We start from the raw sequence: 19,798 nt of genomic DNA on the forward strand, positions 1-19,798 counted from the left end.
CCTCACCTCTATGATCATGGCACATATGCTGCTAGAAGCTATGTTAAGGAATGTGCAAGATGAGAAGGTGATCTGCGACAGCCAGCACAGCTTCACCAAGGGCAGACAGTACCTTACTGATCTGGTGGCCTTCTACTATGAGTGACAGCATCAGTGGACAAAGGAAGGGCAATTGATGTCATCTATCTGGACTTGTGCAAGGCCTCTGACAGTCTTACACCACATCCTTCTCTCTAAATTGGAAAAAGATGGATTTGATGGATTTATCCATTGGACTACTCAGTGGATAAGTAAATGTTTGTATGGTCGCAGCCAGAGGGTTTGGTCAATGACTCTAAGTCCAGGTGGGGGCCGATCACAAATGATGATCCCCAGGGGTCCATCTTGGGACTAATGCTCTTCAAAATCTTTATCAGTGACACAATGGGATTGTGTACACTCAGCAAATCTGCTGACTGCACTCAGAGTGATATGGCTGACACAACAGAAGGGAGGGATGCCATCCTCAGAGACCTGGAAAAGCTTGAAAAGTGGACCCATGAGAACCTAATAAGATTCAACAAGAGTAGGAACTGGATGATCTTTATGGTCCCTTCCTACCCAAGCCATTCCATTCTATAACCTCAACAGATTGGAGAGATGGGCTCACAGGAATCTTGTGAAGCTTAACACAAAGTGCAAAATCCTGCAACTGGGGAGGAACAACCCAGGTTGTTGGGGACCACCAAGCTGGAAAGAGCTGAAAAGGAGCTGAGGTCCTTAGAGATCTTCAAAAGCTGTCTACACATGGTCCTGGGCACCCTGCTTTGGGTGTTCCTGCTTGAACAGAAGTTGGGCCAGATGGCCTCCAGAGTCCCTGCCAACATTAGCTATTAAGTGATTCTGTGACCTGCAAGGAAGGCGATTCCACAACCTCTCTATGCACCTAATCCAAAGCTCAGTCAGTGAAGTGTTTCCTGATACTCAATTGGAACCTCATAGGTTTCAATTTTGTGTCCATTACCTCTTGCTTGACCACCGGGCATCACTGCAAAAAGCCTAGCTCAATCTTTTCTATATTGTGCTTTCTAGAATTTACAGATATTGATGACATCCCCTCACAGGACTCCATTTCTCCAGGCTACAAAGACTCAAGTCCCTCAGCCTCTCCTAATACAAGAGAGAAAGGCCACTTTTGTGGCCTTTGCTGGACTCTCTCCAATAGCTCCATATTCATCCCTTGTACTGAGAAGCCCTGACCTGGACACAGCACTCCAAGTGTGGTCTCTCTAGGGCTGAGTAGAGGAGAAGGACTACCTCCCTTGAACTGTTGACGACATTTTGTTTAATAAGTCTCGGGCTATCATTAGTCTTATTTGTACCAAGGGCACAGTACTGGCTTGTGTTCAACTTGGACTCCATTAGGGCCCGTGAGGACCTTCCCTGGGCGCTTTCCATCTGGGTGGCCTCCAGCATGTACTGGTACCTGAGGTTGTATTTCTGTACTGTAAATAGATTTCTGTGTGTCTTTCCCCCTTTTTAACTCCAAAAGGTAATGATCTTTTTCTGATACATTTAAACAAAATGAAATACCAGAAGAAAAACTTTGTTAATTGTAAGTGAGAGGGGAAAAAGGAATAAATAAAAATGAACTTTGTTGTGAAAATGAATAAAAGTAGAGTCAAAATGTCCATTCAAATCATGCTTTGAACTATTTTTCCACTGTCACTGTGGCAGGCCCATCTTTGGTGAAAAGCAAAGTGAGAAGTTTATTTAAGTCTCCCGGCTGTAAGTGCGTTCAGCCAAACTTGGCCTTCTTCCTTTGTACCTTACTTGTAAACTGAATTCCACTTTGGAGACTGCATTACTGTGAATTACAAGCAGTTTTAGCAGATAATTGATTTTGGTTCTCTCTGGCTTATTACATTAAGGTGAGTGGGGGGATCTATTGTAGCTTAGTATCCAGCAAGAGCCAGGAAAATGCACAGAGGTAAATCCTGCGCAATCTCATGCATGTTTGCCAGGATCAAGGGCTTTGGCTCTTCCTATTCCCCTCACACCTGCTAGATTAGCTGGTTTTCCAGGACATTTCACGCATTGCAGAGCCCTTCCTCCAGTTCACACTGGGGCTTTGTTCACCTCAAAAGTTCTCTCCTATCTTCCCACATATCACCTCTTTATGGAGACTGCAATTCTGTCAAAAACCTCACAAAAACATTTTTTTTGTTAGAATTCACCAAAGCAATAAGTGATCAGCTCCTTTGCGCTTGAGCCTTTATCTGTTGATGTGCAGTTTAGACCATAAGTTATTCCCTGATAAAAATACTAAAATTTCCAAAACTCGATGAAGAAAATGGCGCAAAATAACTACATTATCATAGTACACACTACATAGCTGAACAAGACGGACTCACAGTGAGCTCTACTTGTCAGTGGCAGTCATAATAGCAGAGTTTTAACTGACCCCAGCAACCACTGATTTCTTCAACAGCAACTCAGCTGCCGCTGAACCGCACCGTAACTCCTCAGTGTTCCTTGAAGGATCTGGGCTAGTACTGAGAACACCTGCTTTGATATCTAACAAGCGTTTGCTAGATAAAAGCAATCAATGGAGATTATAATAATGTATTAATCTCTGACACTATATTTGTCAAAAGAGAAACCAACCAATCTTGCATGATTTTACAGGCACCAATACTACATTAAAATAATAAACAAAAGCCCAAGCTATAAAATTCAGCTAAATTCATTTTTATTTCTAACCACTAATATTCTGCTGTGTCAATAGCCAACAATGCTACCCCAGAGTAGAGCACTGCTGCCAATTTTACGAGCAAGCAATATAAATAGTTTTTGCCAGAATTAAAACTGCATTTCTTTCCATTTATTTATTCATTCACAGAGGCATTATCCAAGACTTTGCACAAGAACTGAATATTAAATTATATCAGCTGGATGTGTTTCTAAAAAGAATCTAAAAAATTAAGAAGATTAGTGATTTGGTGAATTCATTTCTCCAGCATCCAGGACTAACAGCACTTAGCAATCTTAAAATATACTTTGAAAATATGAATGCTTTCAGGCAAACACAGAAAGAGCAAATAAGCTTTGCATTAGAATCACATATTTAAACAAAGATTTAAAATTACACATTTGCAATTTCATGTGGACTCTACATTCCACACTTCTCTTGCAGCTGCTTCTCTATGGAATTTTGGGATCAATCCCATTTCCATTCTCATTTCTTTGTGCTGTGGACGTGCAATTCTACTCAGGACAGTATGGGCTGTTCAACGCAGTTTTGTTTCCAGCTGATGACAGGATGATATCCAGCAGGTTGTCATACATGGCAGTCATACTCAAAAGATTATATTCTGACACAAAAGTGAAGTAATATTGGTATTACTAAAGAATTAATAAAATGAAAGCCATCCACATAAAAAACATCAAATTAAAAAAAAAAAAAAAATTAAAGCAAAATTTTCACATGAAGCTCTCAGTATTTTCTATAAAAAAGACCATGAAATTCAATATCCAGTACTCTCAGTCCACTTACAGCAAAAGATCATTAACAACAGGAACACTACACAAAGAACTCTGAAGAGCAGCTCCATCAATGTTGCAGCAATTCTTACAACTCTCCGTCCTTGAATCAGAATCCTCTATTCTCATAAAAAATCTATCCCACCAACTCCACACTCAGCTCATCCTAAGTAAACCCATCTTCTGCTCCTCCTGCCCCATCACAGACACACACATTCATGGTACAGTTTATACTGTGAAGGATAAGAGGAGAACTACAAACCGCAAGGCGCCTAAGCTATAAATAAAACGTTTTCCAGTACAGCACAACTCAAAGTACTGTACGTAGAAGCAGTATATCCAGTTTGTTCTATTCACAATATTGATTGGTTGAGCTGTTAGGTCCTATATGATCACAGGTTTTATTTAGTAAGCATCTCTACACAATATAATGTTTTAACTGCTGTTAGAAGCAACAGTTCCCAGATGCCAAAATCCAGGTGAAATAGTCTCCAAATGCGGTTCTGTATTTTTTTTGTCCTGTGTTTAGTAACCTTTGCAAGGCCTCTTTCCTTAGAAATGCACAATATTTTTTGTTTAAAAACAGACGAAGAAATAGAGTTCTACTGTTCTTCATCAATATTTTTCTTAAATCTCATTAATTATTTGCATGTTTGGGGCCTTTATTTTGCTCTATCCCACACCTCCAATGCAGCTGAGGGCCTAAAGCAATTTAGACAGAAGTAAGGCTAGTGCAAGAAATTATTTATATTCTGACTTTGCCAATATTTTATTTCATTTGGTATAAAGAAGAAACAAATGTCCTAAGAGAAAGACTTGGTTACAGAACTATTTTCCCATTCAAACTTAAATTCACTCATTATTGCTACAGAGCATTGCCTTGGCTTAACTTTCTTCATCCACTGTAGTTAGACAATAAAAAAAATCTATGCTTAAAGACCTGCAAGGAGAATAGTGTGCATAATTCATATAGTCCCCATATTTTTTAGAAAGAAACTGGTCTTGTGTGATGGAGACTGAACAGATTCATGAACAGCAGACAGGCTTTCCAGATCTGCCCATCTTCCTGCACATAGCCAAACTGCTTGCCTACAAAACAGAATGGCATGAAGACAAACCATGGAACAGAGACAGGATGCTGTGTCAGTCCCTAGAGTGTGTTCAGAGAAGGGCAGTGGAGCTGTGAATGGTGTGGAGCACAGGTGTGATGGAGTGCGGCTGAGGGAACTGGGATGGGTCAGTCTGGAGAAGAGGAGGCGCAGGGGAGGCCTTATTGCTCTCTGCCGTAACTGCCTGAAAGGAGGCTGTGGCGAGGTGGGGGTCGGCCTCTGCTCCTAAGTAACAGTGATAGGGTGAGAGGGAATGGCCTCAAGTTGTGACAGGATGAGAGGGAATAGCCAGGGGAGGTTCAGGCTGGATAGTAGGAAAAACAACAACTCCGAAAGTGGCGAGGCAGTGGCACAAGCTGCCCAAGGAGGTGGTGGAGTCACTGTTCCTGGAGTTCAACAAATATGGAGGTGTGGCACTGAGGGATGTGGTTTAGTGGGGAAACATTGGTGGTAGGTGAGCAGTTGGAAAGCTAGGATTTCTTTTTAGCAGTGAGTAGAATGAGTTTCTGAAGAATATATGAAAAAATTGCAAAAAAAAAAAAAAAAAAAATCGCAAAAAAAAAAAAAAACAAAAACAAAACAAAAACAAACAGATTACCCCTGGTTGAACAGGAGAGGTTGGTTGAGTTTTTTGTTTCTCCTTCGAGAGCAAGATTGCAGAAAAGTTATTGCAGCACAAAACAACTTCAAAGAAAAACATTTATAAACAAACCACAGCAGATTTAGACTAGCAGCCACTTTCAAAGCGCAGACTCTCCACTGCTTCCATTTTTCCCTCAAATGAAATCTAATTTGCTTGATTAATAAGAGAAATTATGTTGTCCTCTATAATCAGCTGTCTCGCGGGGCAGTCATTCCTCACTGAGCACTACAGGACACCACAAGGCACCACATCTACAGCAGAACGAGCAAGGAGTGAGAGCTGCGGCTGCTTGCATCAGAGCTGCAATGCCTCTTTTACTACAACAGCGTGGTAACTCACACGGTTTTCCTGTTGGTAGGCTGTAGCAATTGCTGTGTTCTGTCTATTTCTATATTTCCTCCAGGAGTTCCTGGCTGTAAGTATCCATTTGCAGAGATGCTAGCTGACCCAATAACAGCAGGGCTTCTCACTTCAAAAGGTTGCAGAAAAAAACGCAAAAAATATTTTGCTTATTTCCCACTCCAACTACACTCTATAACTCTCATCCCCATAACTTCATTCTACCTATACATTTTATTTTATTAAGTAGATCCACCAGTGAAAGCCACTGAATAATTTGACAATTTCTCTGCACACATATGTTTGGTCACCACCCACTGGTGTAGCAAAAATTTATCCATTAATTGATTTCTCAACATTTTGTTAGTAAAACAAAATTAGGCTTCAGGTCTAACAACCACAAAGCCACTTTTATGCATCAGCCAAATGTGAAGCAATACAGGCTTATCACTGATATTGTTGCTCGCTCAGCCTTCCCCCAAAAAGCAGCAAATTAAAGCATTTTTCAAACAAGCTCTGGTTTGCTTCAGCACTACAATAAGTGATTTCAGATACAACAATTATGCACTGAAGTGAAAAATATTTTAGGAGATAGAAAAAAATCTGAAACTATGGTTTTTATGCACAAAATCCCTTGATATTTAAAAGCTTCATAGACAAAATCCGTTCTTCATATGCATGCAATTTAAACAGTTCAGATATTTATTTTAGACTTTAGAGCTACAGTACAGATGTTTAAAACAAAAGAAGATACCAAAGGCATTATATTTCTATCTTACCTATTCTCCTAAGAAAATGACAGATTTTTCAGCAACTAATAACAAAAAAGTTAAACTGCATTACTGATACAGATGATGCAAACTACTACATCCGAACAACAGAGCAAGAAAGAAAATAACCGAAAGATGATATCAACACTAAGCTAAATTTAGACCAACATGCACATCAGTCAAATGAATATTCTTTTTGCAGATAAAATGGTGAATCCAACACCCTGCATTAGCTTAGCTCAATTTCCTTACAATTACACATTTATCATTTTAACTTAATACTTTTTAATTTCTCTCATATGTCTTTTTATGGCACCGCATAATCTGATTTTCTTTCAGTTTCTCTAAACAACCTTGATTAATAAGAGATAAAAATAATAACTCAAAAACTAGGGAGGCAAAAACGACAGAGTATTTTATCATTAAAAAAAATCAGACAAGAAAACATAGCACTGCATATTATTTTTTCAGACTTTGAGAACTTCATGAAGGGAATATCACTGCTATCAAATTGCTATGAATGATTTCTCCTATTTGAATTGAACACAGGGACTTGATAGATCATTTCAATCGCTTATAGGAAGCGTTCACATTGGTGAGGGAAGGGGAGAAGTCTAACTACTGTCCATAGATGCTGTTTGGTTGTTTGAAGAAGGCAAAGCGTGCTCCTGCCACTGAAGCTACGTGGAAACACTCACTGTGTGCGGTCACTGAACTTTGATTACAAAGGCAGTAACCCTGCTGGATCATATTTACATGCTTGGTTTTGCTTGGTTTTGTTTGTAGTGCTTCCAAACTAAACTAGCCCAGGGAATACTGGAGCGAGACAGCAGTGCTGACAGTAACTCACTAACTCAGTGCTGGCAGTGACAGTGAGCTCACACTGACAGCACCCTCACACTTTGGTGATTTCAGCAAAATTGCTGCGACCCAGCTTGTGCTGAGATACACACTCCTGTTGTGTTCACTCTTCACAGACATGGCAATTAAGATTTTAAGACCTTCATCTCTTAATTTTAGCTAAAACAGGTGCTAATAGACACTGGATGAGAACATACCTTAACTAAGAAAAAATCAGATTGCTTTCCTATTTTTAAAAATGACTGGAAAAAAAGTCTAACCGAGGTCTCTGAGAAAGGAACAACTCTAGAGAAAACCTTCCTGATTTCTTGTTTTGTTCTCAATTAGCAATTCCTCTCAAAGGCCATTACAGCAGGAAGGTGCCTAACAAGGCTCCTGCATCAGTGATTACGACGGGGCAGCAGGTGCTGCTGCCTGTCCTGCACACTTGAGTAGACACAGCTCCCCCAGCAGGCACGGTATCTGACGGACAGCACTACAGCTTAAACGTGCGCGAGCAGTACAGCTGCCTCTGATCCCACCTCCCCGCAATAGGTCAGTCAGAAGCCTGCCCCAGCGCTCACATGGATGTTCAGTCACACAGCAGGCGCAATGCCACCGAGAGCTGGGGCCTCAGGGTGCCATGCAGAGCAGGAGCCCAAGTGTCGAGGAGTAACGCTGCAAACTTCTTCCAGCACACCAAAAATAGTGTAACAAAAGCAAGGTAAGCAGCTGGACTTCTAACCGGTAAGGAATGTGTCCAGAGCCACAGTGCTAGCAGCCTAGCTTGAGGACCTCCAGCCATCGCACTGAACTATTTTCCAACCCAGACAGAGAAGCAACCTTCTTCCAGGCACACTTTTGCATGCTTAAAATAAACAGCGCAAGCCACCTGCTGTGCTCATGTTTAAAAGCAATAAAAAACAGATGATGTCAGAACCAAAATGCTTTTCCAGTAATAACAAAAACCCTCACAAGAGTCAGTACTTGATTGCTAACTTAGAACTATGTGTAAGAACAGAAATACCTCACACTCTCAGAGTACAATTTTAATGAAGGGAGAGCTAAACTCACTCCAATGTTATAATTTTTAAAGAAAAATGAAAAAAAATCTTTAAATTTATAGTGATAATTTAAAATTTTGTCAGCAGATGCTACAAGACATTGCACCATTTGTTGTGAACTAGAGAATAAGCCACTTCTACTGGGTAAGCAGGAGTCACACTGATGTTATTCAAATTACTATTAAAGTCGTGCTTCTGTCCTGAGGATGATTTATTTTTTTCCATTAGTCTGCATAAATAGTTGTACAATGAGGCACCAAGACCACGATTGAGCTATAACACTAAACCAAACTCACTGCTGTGATAGGAAAAAAATATTCTCCGTCTATGAGTGATAGCCACATCAATGCTTCCGTGATTTTTCCCATCATCTCCTTTTGCAGAATTATAAGATACAGTTTCAGTATTAATTGCTGAAAAGCACTCTGTAAAATCTGTGCACTTGCTTGTGAGCATAGGAACTTCTAGTGCTAAAAAAGCCAACAGGACAACTAAAGGGGTTTATGCAGCACAAATAAATCTACACTCGATATTTTCACAAAATCAAATGAATCCTATAAAACATAATTACCGTGTAGCAGTGGAATTTTCCTGTATTCAAGCTGCCTTGCTAATATTCATTTTACGTCTTCAAAATGAATATATATTAATTATCAGCATGTATAAAACTATGTTAAAAATACATATTTCCTGTTCTGCATATATACACTTACCTGTCTTTGTGTCACTTCCAAAAATATATGTCTCTGCAAACGCAAGCAGAAGCACAATGAAACCACACAGAATTAAGCTAGAAAAGCCAATTTATTTATTTATTTATTTGATCCATTGAGCTAATTCTAAATTGGAGAAACTGAGATCGACAATGTCTCGTGTAGAAATGTTTTCTGGAAATGGAAAAATGGAAAAATTGAATTTAGAAGTACCAGAAAAAGAAAAAAAGAAGAAAAAAAATTAGAAAAATAAGAAAAGGAAAACTGTGGCAATCAACAATGAGAAAGAAAATATAGTAAACATTATGGATTGGATGCTGAATGAAAAATTAATGTTGTGGATATCAGTCTTCACTGCAGAAAACCAGTAATGGTCTTATAACAGTTCTCTGCAGATTAGAAAAATGAGGAGAAAGTACTTGTTTCAAAATAAAGAAAAGCCTCCATTACCATCATGGTCAAAATGGCATCCATCTACAAATTCCAGCTCAGTTTCTGATATCTGTTCATCACAGCACACTGACGAGTAATAAGACCCCTCACAGCCAGCACTTGAGCACTGGGCAGGCGTTAGATTTGTACCTCTTCCACGAGAGCATGCTGCAGCGCAAGCTTGGCCAACAGGCTGCAATCTCAGTATGAGGTAAACGAGAGCACCAACAAGTACAGCACAACTAAGGCATCTCTGTACAACTTCTGAACTCAAATTATCATTACCTATTGTTCATTCATGCTTAATGCTATAAAAGTTACTGAATTTTCAACATTTTGAGAAAGTTCTCTGCAACAGGCTATAGAGGAAATAAAGATGCAGCTAGGTAAGAAAAGTTTCAGATATGGATCATAAACTGCTAGAGCAGGAGCAAACAAAAACCCATCCAGTGGATCTTCACTGGGACTGAGCATCACAGTGCCCAGCACAGGAAAGCACAAGATGCCACAGGAGCTGTCAAGCTGTAGTTCTGCAGGGGCACTGTGTGAGTGATGCTGAAAAATAATCTTAAAGCAAGACTTCCAAAACCACCCTGTATTTGTTCGCAAAAGTAACTTAAGCTCTAAAGATACCATGTGTTCCCAAAAATTTCCAAGAGGTAGGAGACCAAACCCTCTGCAAAAGTGAGAGGAGATGAAATTTTAGACCCATAAGCAGGAAGAATTTGAACAGCCAGTACATCAGCAGCAAGAGTCAAACCAGGCAACTCAATGTGAGGCCCAAAGAAAGCAACAGAGAATGCTGCTGAGAAACTCAGGAGGTTATCATAGAGACTGAAATAAGAGTAACAGAGAGCAAGGGAAGTGAGAAGGAAGTTTCTCAACTGTGCCAATACAGACTTCCCAGATGTGTCTATTCCAGGACAGCTGGATGCTTATCAGTTTGCCAAATGCTTATGTAAAGCTAAAGCCAAAGACCACATTAAAAAAAAAAAAAAAAAAAAAGCTGACATTTCTAACAGAAAAAAAATTAGAACTGAGAACTTATTTTGACCCTTCACTTTACAGATGTCAAATTCCATGAATGTAAGGGATCTTTTTAACAAACAAAACTCTTTAACAAAACTGCACCACAAGAAGTTGTATTCAGGGTGATCTCATCCAGTGATAGCTGGTGTTAGGACGCTACAACCTGAGCAGAGAAAGGAAGAGAGTGGATAGAAGAAGGAAGACCTAGAACTATGCTACAACTTGCACATTTTTGGGCTTACTGCTCCCAGCAAAGCAGGAAAACATACTGTAATAGATATTATGATTCCTGAGTTCAGTCTAAAGGAGCTTCACGGGTTTGTGCTATGGCAGCTCCAGATACCTCATGCCCTCCATCCCAGCTCCCATTTAGCACACACCTGTTTTCTTCTGCTTCAATCTCCTGCTTCTCCACATTCGTTCTCCCCTTACATCATTCTCAGCAGTACCAACATGGACACAGGTGTGAGAGCAGCACATTTCCCTGTCGATACTGGGTGTCTGCACATGGCTCTTTTTGCCCACTCTCCCTTTCTCCCCGTTGCAGATGATGTCATCTGTTCTCACCATCTCAGCAAGCAGCTGCACAGCGCTGCCTTGTAAGCATGTCTATCCTTCCACCTACTCCTGAATGCCTCCATATGGTGCTGCTGCTTCTCCTGATTTTCTCTCCAGAAAACTTGAGCTTGATATGCTCTGAACTCAACTCTTATCATTCTTCTCTCACACTTTTTGCAGATAAAACTTTCGCCATTATTGCCTCTTGTAACATAACAAGTAACTTGTGACTCCTTTGCATACATTTGAACTACGTATCCAAGCTATACACAAAATCCTGTTACTACCGTCCTTTATATCCACATCATTTTCCTTCTAACACTACAGCCTGACTGAAGAATTAGACAGGGAGACTGAGATTAATCTGTTTAAATTTAGACAGGCTTCCCTACTTATCCTAAGTCATACTGCAAGTGAAGCAAGTAAATCTCTAATATATTATGAGGTATATATGCTTCATTTCAGGAATCCCCTTCAACTCTTGGTATTCACTAGCTTCATGCTCTTGCAAGGCAGGAGAAGCAGAAACAGCTTGAAGGCTTCAAGCAGCTGCTACTTGGCAGAGTACCCAGCACCTGCTGAATCCAGGAGCTTCGTTCAAAGTTTCTGCAACCTTTTTTTTTTTTCTCTACTACTTCACTATAAAATTTTCTAGAGGTAAAAGAGGAACAGAATCACAGAATCATAAAGGTCAGAAAAGACCTCTACGACTACCTAGTCCTACCATCAGCCCATCCCCACCATGCCCACAAACCATGTCCCTCAGTGCCACAGCTCCACTTTTCTTGAATGCCCCCAGAGACAGTGACTCCACAACCTCCCTGTGCAGCCAGCGCCTCTCCACTCTACCTGAGAAGAAACTGTTCCTAACGTCCAACCAGAACCTCCCGTGCCACAACATGAGGCCATTACTTCTCATCCTATTGACCGTCATTTACCTGGCAGAAGAGGCCAATGCCTGCCTCACTACAACCTCCTTTCAGGTACTTGTAGAGAGCAGTAAGGTCTAGGAAACAAACATTTAAGAACCACACATTAACAGTATTTTACCGAACTTTTCAGAAAAAAATCTTTCAAATCAAGAAAAAAACATAAAATGTCCAAACCTCCATGCTTATTTGACACAGATAACCAGCAGAACATTTTTACTGAGATATTCTTAAATTACTTGCTTCTGCAAACTGATGCTAAAAATTATTATTTTGGGTTGCACAGTTTATTCATCTCTAGAAATTATTTTAGCACTAGTAGTAATTAAAATTGACACCGTGCCACACTTTCCTTACTCTTCATTAAGAGATTGTGAGCACTGTTTATGTTGTGAACAGATTCAGAAATAAGTTACAAAACAAAGAAGTGAAAACGAAAACCCTCTGCAGTCTCTACAAAGGTTGAGAACGTAATGCAAGGCACAGCCTTACAAAAACCTGCCAAGTCTCCAGAAAAATCCATGTGGAATATTAAAAAATTGTGTAAAATTAATATTTCAACAAAATTTACAGGCAATGCTACTGCACATGTGCTGTATGTGGTGATGGATCACAAGAATCTTTCCTGATTCATGAACTAAACTGAATTATTGAGCCATTCTGAGGATCTGAATAATCTCTGAATCTTAATTGAAATGTTACTAATATACAAGGGGGTGTTGACTTGTCCTGAATATTATTTATTGAAGGCAAGACCTGAGTGTTGACTTGCATATAAACAGACTGGAGAGATTCAGTTGGCTCACAGAAAATAGGAGGCAGTTTTATTTTGGAGATATTTCTAGGACAAAAGAAAAGAAAAAATCACAAATGGAAAGGAGACAAACGCAAATATAGATCGTTGGAAGCTTTTTAAGTAATAAAGGTTTAATCCAATTTTTTTTACAGCATCATGTGGTTTCCAGTGTACACAAAGTGAAGAGTGAAAAGGTAAAAATAACACTGGCATAGCCTTAATATATTCCAGAATTCATAAATCATTTGTAAATTTAGTCCTTTTATAAAAGAATCCTTATATAAATCAGGGAGGGGGGGCGAGGGGGGAATCAATCCCATATATGAAGCACAGTTTAAGCCCCACATCACTGACCAATCAAAATTAGTGAATGCACTGCATCTCTCTGCAGTGAAGGGAAGCGACAAGGTAGGCTGTCATTCTGCAAAAGCTGCCCATCGCAAGCTCGCCTCTCCGAAGCGCTGCTCTGCTTTTTTAGAAAGCCTGAATCTCAGTGGTGTCTCTGGAGACAAGAAGCCTTCAGTATGTTAAATTACTTTCATTATGTATTTTCAAATGCTTATTGATTCTACAGTAGGAAGAGTGGGAGACTGCAGCAGCCTCTAAACCAGAACTAAAGCAGTTGTATACATTAGCAGTATGCTGAAACAATGGCACACTACAGGCACAAATTCTCATTAAGGTCATTTTTCGAGGATGTGCTTTTCACCCTCTTTCCCTTCTTCTCTGCTAACAAGTGAACAAAATGAATCCCTCCAACCTGGAACTGCTTCACCTGCACCGAGAATTTATCAAACCTGTAGCGGAGGTAAGATCTCTTCCTTATTATGGTATGCAGAATAAGCAGCATTTAACAAAAACGGGGGAAAAAAAAAAGAGGAAAGAGGAAGGTATCAGATTCAAGTGCTTGTATTAAGCACTGCGATCGTGTTGTATTTGAGTCCAGGGAATATCTGAATGCTATTTCCCCATCCCTATTAAAAACACAGTGGTAGACAAATGCTATTTTGTATGAAACTCTTGCAGAATATTAAGAACCTGTTTTGTTCATACAATATAAAGCCAGTGTAATTTAGCTTAATATAGTACTGGGGAAAAAAAAAAATAAAAAAAAAACCCGGAATGCAACTGGGAACATTTCTTTCCTCCTTCAGCAGTATTTCCAAATATTGGCAGTTAAATATGTTACAGATTTATTCAGTTGCTCTCTGAAGGAGCCGACAGTCTGTTAATTGCTGTACACTTACTGTTTTATGAAGGTCAAGTAATATGACTAATCTCTGACTTGCTCATGAAATCTCCCTTCTTTTCCCTGTTTAGTCGGTTTTTAAGACTTATTTCTTCCACTGTCCCTCCAAAATCGTCACTTCTGGAAACACTGATTTGCAGCATATTTATTTCAAGAAATACAATTTTAACAGTGTGCAAATTAAACAAAAATGTATTCCCTACAAAGTTTATCGACTTTGCTCAAATTCTTTTTAGCAGATCAGAGAGCTGCATGCACAAAGTAGCTGCTGCTTAGAGCTGAGTGTCACAGCACTTTACATCTAGCAGTTACTGCTTCCAGTTAGTTTTTCCTGCAACCTGCACTGTGTGCAGAATAGGAGACTTGTCCAAAAAAGTAAATTCATGCTAGTTAACACAAACATGACATGATTTTATTAGGAAATAAGGAACATGCTAACTGATCATATCATCTGTAAGATACAATTCTAGGCATTCTTTATTCGCCAAATAAGTGATATTACAAAGTATATCATTGCATTACTTTATTTTGAAATTCTAAGCCCTACTCTTAACCTTTTTTTTTTTCCCTCCCCTTCACAAGGGCATGCAGCAACTAATTCAGTTTTACAACTGACAGTATGAAGAGTGCAGTTGGCCGGGTACCTTTCTAGCTGTATGACCTACAAGCAGCAGGACTCACCACTACCGTGCATTCTTAAGGCATAAAGGAATTAGAAACAAAACATGGAGCACACTTGTACTTACACATCAAGAATATATGTGGAAGACTGATGCATATGCTCAGATTTCATTGGAAGAAGAATAAGAGTGATTCTTAAAATGGTGAGCATTTCTTAAAGAGGGATTTATAATTTAAAACCAGAACTGTGGAAACTACCGATGCATGAAGAAACAATGAAACATGAATTCCCAAAAGGAGAATATGCATTCTTCACCAGCAAGCTGCACAAGGGTTTAACCACGCTTTTTCTATACTGCTCATTAAATATCTTATTTGTCATAATGACTAATGGGTATTTTTCTCTCAATTTTATGATCTGTTATGTATTCTCCTTAAATGAAAATAAACCAAATTAGGTAACTCATGGTTACTGTCAAAGCACACGAACTGGATTTTATGATGTACAGCAACTTCTTCAACTAAGCCATCACTCAAAAGTAACGAGCAGGAATATTACAGAAAGAAATGCGCAACTGTAACTAAAAGATGTCTACATACACTCCGAACACAGAAGGCAGATATTCTTCTATTTTCTTTTTTAAACCTGGAAAATAAAAGCAGGCTGCTACAAAATGCAAGAGGGGAAAGAAATTAACATCACCTAAAGAAAGTTTGTCGTTGCTGGCCTGGAACTTGGCACAGACAAAGTATCTCAGGCAACTGAGGAGTCCCCATGTTTAATCAAAATTTTCTGCTGCTGAAGTGCTGGAGCAAAAAGAGGAAAAAAAAATCTGCAAGGAATGAAATAGGAGCCCAGCTAGCACTTGGTTTCCAGGTGACAGTGCATGTCAAATATCTGTCGGTGACACCATGTATCAATTTATGACAAGCTGCTACCAGGAGCTGAAAGACCCTTGAGGCGCAGGAAGCAGGTAGGTCACCGGCTGTGTGCCGCAGCCCCTGCTCCGCGTTGCACCGGAGCAGCACCGTGCAGAAGGGCAGCGCGCCCAGTAAATTACCTCTGCTCTGACATTTACACTCGTACTCACCTGAAATTAATCAGTGAAACAGAGAGGTGATGCTCAATCTTCAATTTTACAGATATAGTTCATCCGAAATTCTCAGCTGCCACAAAAATTTCAGAGTAAGATTACAGTTCAGATGTTGTGGGTTTTGGTTTTTTCAGTGTTTGCTTTGTTTTTGTTTCGTTGAAGCAAGACCTGCTTTTGATTTCCCCCTGGCTTTCACTAACACGAAAGTACCCAGTAATGCATGTGGACCACTTCTTGAAATACAGTCAAAGCCAGGACACGCAAACAGAGGAAATCATGTTCCTGAGGTTTAATGTAAACCCATCCGAATTCACCTGAACTGGAAATGAAACAAAGCTTTTGAAATGTTTGTTTCATTTCACACACGAGTCTCGTATGTTCTCATTTACATATTTTATATTTAAGAGCTAAATGTGAAATAACTGCTGAAGCATACCAAGACTTTTCATCTTACAATTTGCAATTAATAGTATTGTGCAATAGAGGCTTTTCAGAACTGCAGATGAAATTCATTTGCATACCGTATCCCAAGTGTGCTGAATTCATACTTCCATTAAAAAAGCAGCTCAGTTTTGTTCACCTTAGTGCTATCCATTTTTAATGGATTCAGATTGGGAACAAAGGTCTGCATTTAAATTTTGTTTCATGCCAAGTACTTCCCCTCTTAAATTTAAAACTACTTATAAAACCCTCAAGTATCACAACAAGAAACTGAACGACCTCTTATTTATTCATCTCATTACAGCCTCTAGAGCTGGCTGACAACACAAGCAATGCACACGCCAGGTATTATTAACACAGATGCTCTGCTTACAACCTGCTGGTGTGTGGAAACCAAAGCACGTGCAGCCACAAAATAAAAGTACGAGATGTAATAAATGCTACTTCTTTGGGCCTCACTTACTGCTGGGATAAATACATTATGGATTTATATTTGTTGGATTTAATTTCAGTAGGTAAAAAATCTGGAAGAGACAATTTTACATTTAAGTACTGTTTTATAAAACTTAAATCTATTCTGGAATAAAATTAAATACTCTTCCATCAGGCACTAAATTTCTGAAGAAATAGAATATTTGAATCAGAAAGAGGAAACATAGCATTTCTGTAATGAATTCCATTACCCCAAACCTATGTAAGGTTCTTGCTGGAAATTAAACATACTTAAATAGACTGTAGTACAAGTTTCATACATGTAGATGCACACCAGACAGAAGAGAACAGAAGTCTTAAAGTCCTATAAAAATCTGTTTAATTGCATAACTTCAGGTCTCAGTTTATAACACTTACAAAGTCTTCATCAGGATTCTGCTAAATTTCTGTCAGATATTTTAAATGTTCTTTTTAGGATACATAAGCAACAGTGCTCTACGTTTCTATCATTTCCTTTTTTTCCACAAGAGCCTTTTTAAAACGATCTTCAGTACTAATTTGTCAATACTTAACAACATTCTGCTGAAATAGCACTCACCACAATACAAAGGCAAAGCACAAGTACAGTTTATTCAACAAATGGGCCTTTTGTAAAGGCCACATCACTATAAATAAAGCCTTGTCTCCCCTGAGTGGAAGCTTTTCATCTTTTTTTTTTTTAAACAAATCTTGCTTTCCTTTAAAAAGGAAAGACCTTATTGTGGATCCTCAGGCTTTTGGGTCTATGCCAAATACAGCTGTAAACATACAGTAAATTAAGAGTTTGTTAGGAATGGATGCTTTTCCTCTATCCTCCATTCCCATCGTTTTTTGAAAATAACAGAAAGTGTTAAAAAAAGAAATCAAGTAGTTCCGTGTTTATTTCACCTTTCAGGAGAAAAAGCAACTGCAACAAAAGAATGTGTTTCTCCCCCATTCTGGAAGGCAACATGCAGTTTGAATCTAACTTCACAGTTCGAGATGCCATTGACGACATCGACACCAACATGTACCGACCACTGTCATATGCATTAAGCTTTCAAGTGTCTCTCACTGGATTTTTGATGTTAGAAATCGTTTTGGGACTTGGCAGCAACCTCACCGTGCTGGTACTTTACTGTATGAAATCCAACTTAATCAATTCTGTCAGCAACATAATTACAATGAACCTTCACGTACTTGATGTAATAATTTGTGTGGGATGTATTCCTCTAACTATAGTTATCCTTCTGCTTTCACTGGAGAGTAACACTGCTCTGATCTGCTGCTTCCACGAGGCTTGTGTCTCTTTTGCAAGCGTTTCGACCGCAATCAATGTCTTTGCTATCACTCTGGACCGATACGACATCTCTGTCAAACCTGCCAACCGAATTCTGACCATGGGAAGGGCTGTGATACTGATGACATCAATATGGATCATTTCGCTTTTTGCCTTCCTGATTCCTTTCATTGAAGTCAATTTCTTCAGTCTTCAAAGCGCAAGTACTTGGGAGAACAAGACACTGCTGTGTGTCAGCGCAAACGAGTACCACACCGAGCTGGGGATGTACTACCACCTCCTCGTCCAGATCCCAATCTTCTTCTTCACCGTGGTAGTGATGCTAATCACGTACACCAAAATACTCCAGGCTCTTAACATCCGAATCGGCACAAGATTTACAACGGGACAAAAGAAGAAAGCTAGAAAGAAAAAAACTATTTCTCTCACCACACAGCACGAGACCACAGACATGTCGCAGAGCAGCGCAGGAAGAAACGTGGTCTTCGGCGTAAGGACTTCCGTGTCTGTGATCATTGCCCTGCGCCGAGCCGTGAAGCGGCACCGGGAGCGGCGAGAGCGGCAGAAGAGAGTCTTCAGAATGTCCCTCCTGATCATCTCCACCTTTCTGCTCTGCTGGACACCCATCTCCGTTCTAAACACCACCATCTTGTGTTTGGGCCCAAGTGACCTTTTGGTAAAGTTGCGCTTGTGTTTTCTAGTCATGGCATATGGAACAACTATTTTTCACCCTCTACTTTATGCATTCACAAGGCAAAAATTTCAGAAAGTTCTGAAAAGCAAGATGAAAAAACGAGTTGTTTCAATTGTGGAAGCAGACCCCATGCCAAATAACGCTGTCATACACAACTCGTGGATAGAGCCTAAAAGGAACAAAAAGATCACCTTCGAAGACAACGAAGTAAGGCAGAAATGTTTAGTACCTCAGGTTGTCACTGACTAGACTTCAGTATTCACCAAAACACATCGAGGAACATTTGAACAAACCGTAGAGAAATACTGCCAAATAAGAAAAACATTTTTTAACTATTGGCTAGACTGTATATTTTCCAATATCTGTGTTAAATAGAGTAGGTCTTGTAGATTCAATTTCTTCATTATGTAAGATATCTGTTGCATGGCCGTTTGTTAGCGTAACACCATGTGTATATTTGTCAGAAATACTCAAGTCCTCTTTTTTAGAAAATAAATAGCCTTAAAGAAGTGCAAACTTTTGAAAACATTTGTACGGCTCAGTTTCTCTGTAAATATAAAATAATTTTTAAACAAGAATTCCATTCGGGAATCTTTCATTTTCTAAAGCACAAACTCAGCATTTTGCCTGGTATATTTTTAAGCTGAATTCATAAACACAGATCAGAGAGATTCTGATCACTGTATAGCTACAATTTAGTCACATTTTAATCTCATACTCGGATATGCACTTATTTACTTATTTCAGATTTCTCCAGTATCCCATCAGCATGCTCCTCAATTAATGATTCAGAACCAGTTATTTTTATTTGAATCACATTGGTTGAAAAACTTCTAAGAAAAGAGGAGAAAAAAAGTTCTTGCATATTGAAACAGCTGATCACAGTCTCAGATGTAGAGTTCTGGTATGGAAAGCACAGAATATTGAATAATTATATGAGAGGCAGAGGGAGACAGTGGGAAAGATGCACTACATGAGGGCGAAAACACAGATGAGAAAGTCACTGGTCCTGATATTAACAGGCAAGAACCAACAAAACCACTTCTGTACAGTCTCAGATGCTCACGCTGCAGGGGCTTTGCAGCTGGACCTCCAGCATGACACAGGGATCTTCTGGAAAGACAATACTCATTCATACCATCTATCATCATAGATAGATAAAGCTGTCAAGTGCCACAGCTAAATTAGAAACAATTTTCTTGGCC

At 39.4% G+C, this 19,798-nt stretch overlaps 2 protein-coding genes across 2 annotated transcripts in view; one reads left to right on the plus strand and one right to left on the minus strand.

Moving 5' to 3' along the window:
* COG5 (component of oligomeric golgi complex 5) overlaps positions 1-19,798 on the minus strand; it is a 182,346-nt gene that overhangs the window by 130,733 nt on the left and 31,815 nt on the right. The window lies entirely within an intron of this gene.
* On the plus strand, positions 15,526-18,954 carry GPR22 (G protein-coupled receptor 22). The gene is made up of 2 exons (XM_042816186.1): positions 15,526-15,588; positions 17,516-18,954. Exon 2 carries the CDS (start codon positions 17,541-17,543, stop codon positions 18,840-18,842), a length of 1,302 nt encoding a protein of 433 aa, XP_042672120.1. The 5' UTR covers positions 15,526-15,588; positions 17,516-17,540; the 3' UTR covers positions 18,843-18,954.

The sequence above is a fragment of the Centrocercus urophasianus genome, unplaced genomic scaffold (assembly GCF_019232065.1).
Source record: "Centrocercus urophasianus isolate 14NV4802_14NV808 unplaced genomic scaffold, USGS_Curo_1.0 seq_15, whole genome shotgun sequence".
In the NCBI taxonomy this organism is placed as follows: Eukaryota; Metazoa; Chordata; class Aves; order Galliformes; family Phasianidae; genus Centrocercus; species Centrocercus urophasianus.

What these genes read in the sequence shown, in the direction of transcription:
- GPR22 (XM_042816186.1), top strand. Translation starts at nt 17,541, where the DNA reads ATGTGTTTCTCCCCCATTCTGGAAGGCAACATGCAGTTTGAATCTAAC.